General features: G+C 63.2%; 1 protein-coding gene across 1 annotated transcript in view; it reads left to right on the top strand.

Annotated features, from left to right (window-relative positions):
- CACNA1I (calcium voltage-gated channel subunit alpha1 I) overlaps nt 1-12495 on the top strand; it is a 120813-nt gene that overhangs the window by 74436 nt on the left and 33882 nt on the right. The window contains 12 exon segments of the mRNA XM_014588682.2: nt 34-345; nt 6594-6745; nt 7236-7421; nt 7718-7835; nt 7956-8111; nt 8614-8707; nt 9316-9518; nt 10111-10203; nt 10206-10613; nt 10913-11013; nt 11854-11977; nt 12207-12308. Of these exon segments, the coding sequence (XP_014444168.2) occupies nt 34-345; nt 6594-6745; nt 7236-7421; nt 7718-7835; nt 7956-8111; nt 8614-8707; nt 9316-9518; nt 10111-10203; nt 10206-10613; nt 10913-11013; nt 11854-11977; nt 12207-12308 (2049 nt within the window).

The raw sequence follows: 12495 nt of genomic DNA, 5'->3' as shown, positions 1-12495 counted from the left end.
GCCCCCCCCCCGTCCCCCCCCTGCCAGCACGAGGCGGACCGGCGGCCCTCGGGCCTGGGCAGCACCGACTCCGGCCAGGAGGGCTCGGGTTCCGGCGGCTTGGGTGCCTGTGAGGACGAGGCCGATGGGGACCGGGCCCAGAGCAGTGAGGACGGGGCCTCCTCAGGCCTGGGGAAGGAGGACGCGGAGGAGCGGGCTGATGGAGCATCCTGGCTGTGCGGGGACCTGTGGCGAGAGGCCCGAGCCAAGCTGCGGGGCATCGTGGACAGCAAGTACTTCAACCGCGGCATCATGATGGCCATCCTGGTCAACACCGTCAGCATGGGCATCGAGCACCACGAGCAGGCCAGTGTGGCGGCAGGCGGGGGCGCGTGGGTGTGTCCGGCCCGACTGGGCAGTCCGCCTGTGTGGCCCAGTGCCCAGCCCTGCCCGGGGTTGGAGGGACTCCGCAGGGAGTCTGCTGCACCAACGAATGGCAGGGGGGGGGGGGGGCGGGACCCGGCAGGGTGGGGATGAAGGAAGGCAGCCTTTTCCTCCTAAGCCACTCAGCCTGGACCCCGAGGTACCCACAACCCATCCCCTGCCAGTCTCTGCCAAATCTAACTCCCATTCGTCACCTCACCATGTGAGTCCTTCCCCCCAAATCCAGGCCTCTCAGGGACATTCAAGGCCCCTGTGCTCGGCCCACAGCTGCCTTCACCAGGTGGGGGCGTCTTCTGTCTCTGATGTTTACCCCCGTACACTCCGATCTCACCAGCCATGGCCCTGAGGGTGCCCGTGCAGGCTCTCCCCCTCCTCCTCGGCCAACCCTGTGGTCTGGGCACCTGGGGCTTAGGGGAGGACTGGCCATCAATGGTATTAATGGGGTTCAGGGGGAGGACTGGCCGTCAGTGTTACTGCTGGGCTCAGGGGAGGACTGGCCGTCAGTGGTACTGCTGGGGACACAGCACTGAGAGGAGTTTCAATATGAGGTGTCTGAGAAGGGACAGTACAAAAGGGAGGGGACAGCTTCTGGGAGATGGCAGGAGCAGGGAGAATGTGGACAGGAGAGGAGGGTATCGTGGGCCCGCAGGACGTGCCCAGGGTGACAGCTGGATGGCCCGTCCAGCCCTGGCTCCATCGGGAACAACGCCATGTCCTGGCTTCTGCTGTCCACCTCGCACAGTCCTGTGAGCACAGCACCCCTGTCTGGAGTTGGGTACCCTGGGATCCGCTGGGAGAAGTCCCTGGCGGCTGGGCCAGGTTTTACCCACCTCTCTCTGGGTCTGGCGCCAGGTGGTGTGACGCCTGCTCCCTGCTCCCTGCTGCCCTCTGCCCTCTGCCCTCTGCCCTCTGCCCTCTGCCCTCTGCCCGCCAAGGCCCCAGCCCGGGCCGCACTCATTTCCCTCTTCATTAGCTCGCCAAGCACAGGCTTCATTCAATTTGCTTAAACAGGGCCCCTGGGGCTGCCGTGACACACTGCTCAGAGCTGCTGGTTTGCCAGCCATTGGCTTAATTAAAGAGGCCTCTGGGGAGGGCGGGTAGGGGGGCTCTCTGCAGGGGAAAGCTGGCGAGACAGGTGGCCTAGGCCCCTCTGGCCCGGAGCCAGCCTCTGGCTTTTGCCTGGCCTAGGCCTCAGGGAGCCAGTATTCCTAGGGAAGGCCCCACAGGGGGCAGCTACAATTGGGGCACTGATAACCTCAAGGGGGCCTGACTCGGTCTTGCTGCTGCCCAGCCTGGGCTGTGCCCTGACACTCAGGACTTTTGGAAGCTAGTTATTAAACGGTTGGTAGGTTGAGATCAGCCACGGTGGGAGTATTTACACCATGGAAATTGGCATATGCTGCAAATCAGGGCTGCTGTTCCGGGCCCATTTGCCAGTCTGCTACCGACCGGGCCATCGTACCCACCCTGCCCCTTGGATCCAGCCTCCCCCTCTGTCCTCCAGCACTAGCCTCAGGCCAGGCCGTGGTCCCTTCCTGGGTCTCCTCAGGGTCTCTCTGTCCCTGCTCACTGCTTTCACCACATCCTGCTAGCTCACCTCGATTCTGGTCGGAAGTCTTTTCTGCGGCTCTGCAGGCCTCGCTGCGTCCCACCAGGCTGGGAGAGGCCGAGATCTTCACTGCAGGCTCCTGCCCAGGTAGAGGGCCAACCTCAGTCTCCTTATCTAGGAAGTGGGTGCCCTCACTGTGTCCCTCACAGCCATGGGCGGCCGTTCACTGAGCACCTACAGCCCCAGTCGGCTCCAGGCCTGGAGCTAGCGTGGTGTCACTGAGTCCTCACAGCCCCCCTCAAAGCCGGTGTGACCTCTCCCCTCTGCTCAGAGAGGCAAAATGGACCACTCAGGGTTTGGGCTTCAACCTCGTTCGGCTGTTGACTCCAGGTGGGTCGCTTGGCCTCCCTCAGCTGGCGTCCCCCATACGTGGGCACATGGATTCCTCGCAGGGTGGCCAGGAGGGCTGGATGCATGGGGGAGCCTGGAGCACAGGACGTGCTCATCACTCATTCCAGAGTCTTCTATGCAGCCTCAGCCATGGCCCTGAGTCTGCCCTCTGGAGCCTGGGAGTTCATTAGCTGAGGGCTTGTGAGGGGAGGAGGGGTCTAGAGCGTCCATTGCAGCAGCTCCGCCTGGCCACCCCTGCTGGGCCAGCTCTGTGCAGGGGCCTGCTGGCATTTTCGCCTCCTCCCTCGGGCGGCTCTGAGACAGGCGGGTGGGAACTGATCCGCCCCCATGTTTATTTTGAGCAACCCTGTCTGAGATGGCGTCACAAAGGGAAGTGGCTCAGGGCCGTGGTGTGTGTGTGTGTGTGTGTGTGTGTGGCAGGGAGGGCGGGCAGAGGGAACAGAAAGGAGGAGATGGTGGGTGTACGCGTGCAGGCCCTCCTGCGGGGTGTGACGGCAGTGGGGGTGGCGCAGGAGATGGCATGGGAGCCCACTATGCCCTGTACCCCACCTGGCCACCACACAGCTCTGTGTGCCACTGATAGTAACGAGGGGGTGTGTGGCATTTGTAAAGTGGGCTGTCGCCTTGCCTCCCTGGTCCCAGGGCTCCCAAATCAGAGGTACCTTGCAGGTGGCTCCCAAATGAGAGGTACCATGAGGGTGGTCACCCCTGCCAAGGTCATGCCTGAGCGTGTCACTGGAGCACAGCCGGCTCACCCGGGTCCCTTGGGGCAGTAGAGATTGGCCTGCAAGGGGTGACAGGTGAAGGCAGGGTCGCTCAGCCAGGGACCTGTGTGTGACTCACGAAGCACGAGGCAGTGTGGTCTGCACCCCCTGGTAGCCCAGGGAGGAGGGCCCAGAACAAGTCGCCCAGCCAGGGACCTGTGTGTGACTCATGAAGCACGAGGCAGTGTGGTCTGCACCCTGGTAGCCCAGGGAGGAGGGCCCAGAACAGGTCGCTCAGCCAGGGACCTGTGTGTGACTCACGAAGCACGAGGCAGTGTGGTCTGCACCCCCTGGTAGCCCAGGGAGGAGGGCCCAGAACAACCACGACTGTAGCTCGTCACAAGCGGGAGGTCAGGTCCCTTCACGTCTGCCTGCTGTCACACTGCCCTGGTGGCCAGGTGGGCGAGCATCTCATCCCCCGGGCACATGGGGAGACTGAGGCTCAGCCGGTGAGCTGGCTTGCCCGAGGTGACCGGGCGAGCGGGCAGGGCTGAGGACCGCTGTGGATGGTGGAGTTGGAGTGGGCGGGGGCCCGGGCTGGGACATGGCTTCTAGGAGAGTCTGTCTTGCCTTCCGCTCCCCCGGCACGCTCACCTGGCCCTGCAGCCTCCTCTTACTCTGACTTGAAGACGCTCCCAAATAGGAGAACAAAAATCAGAGGGTCAGGCTGAATGGGCGGCAGGGCAGGGTGCAGGGAGCTTCCCGGAATCGGGCGACCTCAGCCCCCTGGGAACTGCATTCAAGGCACTGGATCAGAGGGCAGTTTAAAGTGGGCAGCCTTTATTCTTCTTTCAGAAGTCCCCATTGACCCGCTGCCCACCCAGGTCTGGGTGACTGAGGAGTGGAGGAGGGGATGGCTTCATGGCTGGCATTCCAACCCTGGGAATTTGGGAGAGAGAGGACCAACATGGGTTGCAGTCAGGGGAGGCTTCCTGGAAGTGGTGGCACTAGAGATGGATCCTGAAGGATGAGTAGAGTCATCAGTGGTGGAGGTAAAGTTACAGAGATCAGGAGCACGGGCATCTCCCCAAAGGACCCTGTGCCCTCGAGAAGGACATGCATGGGGGCTCACAGCCCAGGAGGCCAGGACAGCTGTTCTTCCACAGGGCCTTGGTGCCAGCTTTATCCTTAGGGCTCTGGGGAGCCACGGAAGGCCTGGGAGCAAGGAGAGTGACATGTCTGCACTGGCTCAAGTCAGTAAAGGGAGGCAGGCGAAGGCACCTGGGCCAGAGGGAGGAGACCCGGGTTCGAGGTCACCGCCTAGCCATGTCCCGGGGCAGTCAGTCCTTCTGAGCCCCAGGTTCCCCATCTGTGTGGTGGGGCTAGTGTAGGGCTGTCGTGGCGGGCGAAGGTGAGAGAGCAGTGAGCCGCCCGGCCTGTGGGGAGAGCTCAGCGGACACCAGCTGCCATTAGGATCCTGAGGATGGCGCTGGGCCCCAGGGGCTCCCGGGGGGCCACCATCACGTGCCCCTGCAGAGGTGGCTGAGCCGGGCACCACCCAGGCCTGACGTCAGCCCCTGCCATGGCTCCCCGGCATCCGCTTTGCCATCTTGCGGCCCCTCTGCTGTCTGTCGGGTTTTTTGCGTCTCTCACTTTGTGGCTGCACCTCTGACTCCCACAGTGTCACTGTGTCATCGTCTCAGCCCTTCCTGTGTCTGTTGCCGCGTTCTTCCCTCTGTGTGTCTGTCTCTCCACGCCCCCTGCCATTGCCCTGTGTCTGCCTGTCTGCTTCTCTCCCGGGTCTCTGGCTTCTCCCTGTCCACGCACCCCCACCTGTCGCCCCCCCCACTGCTGAGTCTGTGTTCATCTGTCTCTCTCCACCCATCTCTCTCCCAGAGAAATGCTCACAGGAGTGATGGATGGTGCATTAGAAGAAGATTAACAGGTGTACGCCGACTGGGAAACAGCTGTGGCGAGGGCGGAGGGAAGCGCGGTGACCTTTCGGGAGGATGGCGTGTGTGCAGGCGCGTGTGCGACGTGCGCAGCCGCGAGCCAGCTGATGGTCATTATGGGCTGTCAGCGTCCACATTTTTCATCTCCACGGACATTGCTGTGGTGGGCTGGGAAATTGGTGACTCTGAGCAACATCTGGGCCCTGGCTCAGCCGGGGACGCCGGCCCCGGCTCTTCCCCACTGAGGGGCTCCCGCTCTCCTTGGGGGACCATTTTGTGAGTCAAATGTAATTACAGATGGAAATGGAGCCTTCTCCTTTTATCCGGGCTCGCGAGGAGCTGGCAGTTTTATTAGATTTCCCAGGCACTAGGCGGAAAGCGGGTGGTTGGGTGGCGATTCTTTTCTTCCTCTGCTCCTTTTAGCCCTCATGGGATCAAAGCCAGGCCCCAAGGCTCTGTCGCTCAGTCGAGGTGCTGGACTGGGGTGGACAGTGCTAGTTGACGGAGGTGGCCCCCCTTGGCCCTCATTCTGCCCCTCCAGTCCTGCTCTGGCCGGGCCTCTGCGTGGACACCCCTCTCTCCGGCTGTCCCCACACTTTCTCGGCCTTTAGGTCTCTGCTGAGCTGTCACTTCGGGGAGTGCCCCGAGTCCACTAACACGTCCCCCCAAACTGCCTTCTGCTTTCCTTAGCATGTAACACTTAGGTTTGTTAACCAGCACTGCTAACCAACTTTGCTATCCAGGTGTGTTAACCAGGTTTGTCGAACTTTGCCAGCTCGGTGTGAGCTGACACCCTCCTGCTGCCCGTCCTGGGGTGCACAGCCTGTGCAGCCGACCTGGAGTAGGGCAGGTGGGGGCTGCAGCGGGGCGTAACAGGGGAGTGGCTGGGGGCCGCCGGGGCACCGCCATATCCGCGTTGGGTGGCTCCAGTGGCCTTGCTTCTCTGAGGAGCCAGCACCTGGGTGTCGAGCTGAGCAAGGGCACATGGTCAGGGCTGAAGAGATGACCGATAGGGAGGCTGGCACAGGAAAGAGGTGAGAGCTTTGGAGCGAAGCTGCCGGTTTGAGTCCCGGCTCCACCACTTACTAGCTCTACAGTCTTGGGCCAGGGACTGGCCTTGTCTGAACCTGCTCCCTCACCTGCGGCCTGGGCTGCGATGCCGTAAAGGGCACAGAACAGTCCCTGGCACACAGCTGGTGCTCAGGGAGCAGGGCAGGGTCGTGGGTGACCTCTGACCTGCCTTCCTGAGTTGTTTGCATCTAGCTGTGTGGCCTCAGGCTAGGAAACGGAGCTTCTGAGCCTCGGTCTCGTCTACAAAGTGGGTTTTACAACACCTGTCTCAGTGGGCAGTACAGTGTCATTCCCACATTTGTGGACGGTCAGCACTGCCCCTGCCCCTGAGTCCCACCACCTCAGGCCTCTCAGGGCCCTGGGTGGCAGAGGTGAGAGGCCTTCAAGACCAAGCTCCAGCCAGGACACTTCCTTGCCAGGATTACGCAGCCAGGGCGGGTGTCCAGAGGCCTGACCGGGTCCCCCTCCGCTGATGCCCTGCAGCCCGAGGAGCTGACAAACATCCTGGAGATCTGCAACGTGGTCTTCACCAGCATGTTCGCCCTGGAGATGATCCTGAAGCTGGCCGCCTTCGGGCTCTTCGACTACCTGCGCAACCCCTACAACATCTTCGACAGCATCATCGTCATCATCAGGTAGCTCCCTCCACCTGCTGGCAGTGCCTCGCGGACAGTAGGTGACAAAGGAGGCCAGCCACACTCAAACACAGCGTCCAGCTATCTGGAAGCTCGCGCAAAGTCGCGTACAAACTCGTGTTCTGCCATGTCAGGCAGCGAGATCTAGCGGCAGGCCCTGACTGCCATCCGGGACGGGTGAGCGTGGGTGACAGTCCGGTCCTGGGGCACCCGGAGTCACAGGACTGCTCCCTGTGGCTTGGTGTTTATGTTCAGAACCAACAACAGAAATGGGAAATCTCAGAAAGAGGGTGCTTTCGTGGCCTCCCTGGGTTCTAGCCAGACCCCTGGGGGCATCTGTGGGCCGGTTCAGTGGGTGCCGTGGGGCAGTGTCCAGCGTATTTGTTGGCTGGCTGGATGAATGAACAGAAGCGCTCTGTCTCTCTGTCCTCCCGGCCCCTCCTCTCCTCCGGCCTCCCTGCCGACCTTGCCGTGCCCCCTGCGACCCTAGCATCTGGGAGATCGTGGGGCAGGCGGACGGCGGCCTGTCGGTGCTGCGCACCTTCCGGCTGCTGCGGGTGCTGAAGCTGGTGCGCTTCCTGCCCGGGCTGCGCCGCCAGCTCGTGGTGCTCATGAAGACCATGGACAACGTGGCCACCTTCTGCATGCTGCTCATGCTCTTCATCTTCATCTTCAGGTGAGCCCTGACCCGGGCCGGCCCGCGGGGCCGTGGGCAAAGCCTGGGGCGGGGGTGCATTGGCTGAGCTCTAGACACCCCTGGACCCAGGTGCGACTCCTGGTCCCGGCCCTCCAGCCCCTGTGGCTCTGGGCAAGTCCTTCAGCCCAGGTCTCCGTAATCACCTCTGTAAAATGGGGCCGACGCTGCCCGCGTGCCGCCGGCCCTCTTACCGGGTTTTCCCAGAGAAGGAAAGGTGGTGGGTGGGCCGAGCGCGTGTGCGTGAGTCCCTTGAGCGGCCTCCGTCCTGCCCCCAGCATCCTCGGGATGCACATCTTTGGCTGCAAATTCAGCCTCCGCACGGACACAGGAGACACGGTCCCCGACAGGAAGAACTTCGACTCCCTGCTGTGGGCCATCGTCACAGTGTTTCAAGTGAGTGGCCGCCAAGTACCCACATGTGCCGGGGAAAGGCACCGAGCCTGTAGATGGGGGCTGCCCAGAAGCTGGGCCTCGGCCAGGGGTACCCCAGGTCTGACCTGTGCCCCCCAACAGATCCTCACCCAGGAGGATTGGAACGTCGTCCTCTACAATGGCATGGCCTCTACCTCCCCGTGGGCCTCCCTCTACTTTGTTGCTCTCATGACCTTCGGCAACTATGTGCTCTTCAACCTGCTGGTGGCCATTCTGGTGGAGGGCTTCCAGGCGGAGGTGACTGTGTTCCTGGCGGTAGAAACAACCTCCATAGGGCCTGCAAGAGACTAGTGGGGGTGGGGAACTGGATGAGTGGATGCGCTGGAGGAGGGAGGGCTACAGTTCAAATTTCAAACAGGCAACGTGTTCTCAAAGAGGGTTGCCCATGCGGTGGTGAGCCTCCCATCATGGGAAGCATGCAAACAGAGGCTGTGTCTGGGATCCCTGCCTCTTCCCCATGGGTGTAGGAGTAGGCTTCTCTAAGGGCCCCAGGATCTGGGTTCTGGATCCTGCGTCCTGCATTCTCTGCAGCTCTGGGGACGCTGGCAGCCAGGCAGACGTAGCCTAGGTTGCGGCCTCGGTTCTCATTGGTATCCCACTTCCCTTTTCTGACCTCAGTCTCCCCTCTGTACAACAGCAGCGGAAGCATTCGGGAGGGAGGTGGGAGGGAGGAGGGATTAAGCCGTCCCCCCCCCAAACACCCCCATTTCTGTATTCCAACGCGAGGACTGTTCAACAGGGTGACGCCAACCGCTCCTACTCGGATGAGGACCAGAGTTCATCCAACATGGAGGAGTTCGACAAGCTCCCCGAGGGCCTGGACAGTGGCGCAGGTAAACAGGCTTTTCTTGTCACCGAGGGGCTGGGAGCCTTCCCCAGAGACCCAGGTGGGCCAAGGGCCCAGCACCTGGCTTCCCCAGCCCAGGCTCAGGTGCTGATTCCATTCACGATGGAGAGAAATGCGAAATCTCAGGACCGTGGTATCCCTGCCCCGGTAGTGGCTGCAGCCCCCTGCTCCCCTCCACCCTCCACACAGCGAGGCCTCTGATTAGAGATTTGGGGCCTTATGGCCCAGCTGGGGTCCCGGTCCTGCCTCGCACCACTGGGCAGCTTGGAAAAGCCTCCTGCAGCCCAAGGCCTGGTCCGCTCAGCAGCCTGGGCAGACAGTCGGCCTTGCTTCCCGCAGGGGACACAGGAGTGAGGTGCCCATGCCGGGGGGCGCTGTGCGCTGACCCTCAACACCGGGCAAGGCTTCCACGTGTACGGAGATAAGGCTGGGAGCCTGCAGGCCTGCTGATAGGGTGCAGCGGGGGACTTCCTGGTGGAGGACGTCCCCCCAAACGCCCCCTTCTCTGTTACACACGTGTTGGTTTCTCTGACTCACACTTCTCTCTTATTTTGTCTGTCTTCTGTCTCTCCCGGTCTCCGTCTCACTCCTCAGATCCCAAGCTCTGCCCCATCCCGCTGACCCCCAATGGGCACCTGGACCCCAGCTTCCCGCTGGGTGGGCATCTGGGTCCCACGGGGCCTGCGGCCCCCACACCCCGCCTCTCGCTGCAGCCGGACCCCTTGCTGATGGCCCTGAGCTCTCGGAAAAGCAGTGTCATGTCACTGGGGAGGCTGAGCTACGACCAACGCTCCCTGGTGAGTCTTCGTGGGGTTCCCTGCATGGGTGCTCCCTGCTGGGGTGTGTGGAGGGAACCTCAGGAGAGGCGCCTACCGGCCCCGCCTCCGACTGGGTGCCGGACCGGGGCAGCAGACCGTCCAGCCGAGGACCATGTCCGCTACACTCCTGAGTGCCCGCGCCGGAGCAGGACCAGGCAGTGAGGGACGGACGGATGAATGGTGGCCGTGGGGTCCGGGCGGAGAACTGGGTCTTCCCCTTGGCAGCAGCACGCAGGGAAAAGAACTGGGCTTTGAATCTGCCTCTGCCACCTCTGAGCTGTGTGGCTGTGAGCAAATGCCTGTCCTTCGCGAGCCTGCTTCTTCGTGAAGTGGGAAGATGGCACTAGTGGCCTCATCTTCCTCGCGTGAAGGGAGGTGGCAGGAGGGAATGTGACAGGGGCGGACGTGCCACACTGCTCTGCGGAGGGAGTGAGAGGCAGGGTAGGGAGAGGACCTCTAGGGTCCTGCCCACTCGTCACCCACTGGAGGGGGGTGCTGTCAGGACCACACTGGGGCATGCCGCTGCCTTCAGGGACCCTCCCCCTGACCCGAGCTGCTGGCCTCCTCCCAGTCCAGCTCCCGGAGCTCCTACTACGGGCCGTGGGGCCGCAGCGGGGCCTGGGCCAGCCGCCGCTCCAGCTGCTACAGCCTCAAGCACAAGCTGCCATGACCAGCCTCAAGCACAAGCTGCCATCGGCTGAGCATGAGTCCCTGCTCTCGGCGGAGCGAGGCGGTGGCTGTGGCGCCCGGGCCGGCGAAGGCGTCCGGGACGAAGGGCCGCTGCGCACTGCGCCCCTGCACGCGTCCCACGCCCACCACTCGCATCATGGTTCCCACCTGTCACACCGTCACCGCCACCACCGCCGGACACTGTCCCTCGATACCAGGGACTCGGTGGACCTGGTGGAGCTGGTGCCCACCGTGGGCCCCCACCCCCGGGCGGCCTGGAGGGCTGCGGGCCTGGTCCCCGGGCATGAAGACTGCAATGGCAGGATGCCCAGCATCGCCAAGGATGTCTTCACCAAGATGGACGACCGCCGGGATCGCGGGGAGGACGACGAGGAGATCGACTATGTGAGCCCACGGGGAGGACGGAGACGAGGAGGAGGGCGGGGCCTGGGGCGGGAATAGAGAGGGCGGGCCCTGATGGGCGTGGCCCTGGTGGGCGTGGCCCGTGGGGAAGAGCCGCATGTGGCAGGAGGGGTGAGGCCAGAACGGCCCATCCCTGGGCCCGGCCACCCCTGGGAAAGACCCTGGGAGAGGTGAGGGCTCGGAGGCCCCCCAGGGTCCCCAGGTTGCTGGAGGGCCGGGGCAGGGGAGGCGGGTAGCTCTTGCGGAGCTGACCCTCCGGCGCTGCGTCCTCTGCCCTGCAGACTTTGTGCTTCCGAGTCCGCAAGATGATCGATGTCTACAAGCCGGACTGGTGCGAGATCCGTGAGGACTGGTCTGTCTACCTCTTCTCTCCGGAGAACAGGTGCGCAGGGCCAGGCTTGGGCGCAGTCAGAAGAAGGGCTGGAGTGTGGGGTGAGAGATCTCTGCCAAGTCAGGCGAGGCCGCTGGTGGTGCTCGTCATACCCCAGAGGACATTCCTAGCCTAGGGTGGGGGGTCTACAGAGAAAGGGCAAGGCCCAGACAGCCGAGCTTGGGCTGTGCTGGGCATGTCCTCCCTTCTAGGCCGCCCTGTGCGCGACATCCTCAGATGGTGGTTAAATGCGCCTTCGCTGGAGGGAACTGAGGTGGCAGGAGATGTGGCCTTTCTGTGGACGTGCCACATGTTCTCATGAGTGGAATGAGAGGCAGGGCAGGGGGAGGGCAGGGCGTCTAGCCCATTCCATTACCTACTGGCCAGATGGGTGGCCCTCTCAGAGCCGCAGGGAGGCTCACAGCTGGAGCTGGGGCATCAGAAGGCTTCCTGGAGGAGGGGGCTTTGGAGGCAGAGAGCATCCCAGGAGGTGTGGCGTGTGAGGAGGAGTATGACTCGGAGGACTCCTGGTGGGAAGACGTGGCTGGTCCAGGGTGGGGAGTGCCTGAGGGCCAAGGCAGAGGGTTTCAGGCAGTGCAGGGGCTCGTGGTGGGAAGATAGAGGTCAGCGGCTGCGGCCAGTGCCTGGAAGGCCTTGATGTGCGGTCAGCGGAGGGGGTTCCAGGAGGGCACCCTGAGCAGATGCAAAGCTGACACCTATGTGGCAAGAGCAGAAAGGAGGAGTCACTTCCTAGAGGCCACTTTCATTTCCACTTGTGCCGGGCCCTCTGCCATCCTCCTGCTCGGGTGGGCAGCACACTGACACTCAGGTGGCCCTGCCCACCCTCTGCAGGTTCCGCGTCCTGTGTCAGACTGTCATCGCCCACAAGCTCTTTGACTACGTCGTCCTGGCCTTCATCTTCCTCAACTGCATCACCATCGCCCTGGAACGGCCCCAGATCGAGGCGGGCAGCACTGTGAGTGACTGCAGCTGCTGGGCAGGGCAAGGGGCGAGGCAGAGGGGCAGAGCAGCTCCGGCCAGTACCTGTAGGCGGAGGGCGCTGGTAGGGGGCTTGCCTCTGGAGAGGGAGGGTGCCCCGAATGGACACGCTGCCTCTCCTGGTGTCCTTTGGTCCAAGCAGAGGCTGACAGGCGGCGAGCAGTGCTGGGCGCCCCTGGGCCCACGTTATCTCCCTGCCGTTTCAGGAACGCATCTTCCTCACCGTGTCCAATTACATCTCCTGGCCCCCGCCCAGCCCCTCGCCCCACTTGTCACTAGCCTGCCCTCAGCAGCCTGCCAGCCACAGGGTTGGGCTCCTAGACCTAGAGGGGTCGTCTGCGTCCCACTCGCCGGGAGACCCCTCCCCACCCCACCAAAAAGGTCGATGCAGGCGGCGTTGCCAGGGCAATGGTGGGGCGTGCTGAGGTGTGGAGAGCAGGTGAAGATTCTGTCTGGGATGCTTCCCAGAGCGGCGGCCTCACACTGGGCTTGCCA

This window comes from Tupaia chinensis, unplaced genomic scaffold, assembly GCF_000334495.1.
Source record: "Tupaia chinensis unplaced genomic scaffold, TupChi_1.0 Scaffold000294_5, whole genome shotgun sequence".
Lineage (NCBI taxonomy): Eukaryota > Metazoa > Chordata > Mammalia > Scandentia > Tupaiidae > Tupaia > Tupaia belangeri.
The sequence above is the reverse complement of the archived record's forward strand: the minus strand, read 5'-3'. Positions and strand labels throughout refer to the sequence as shown.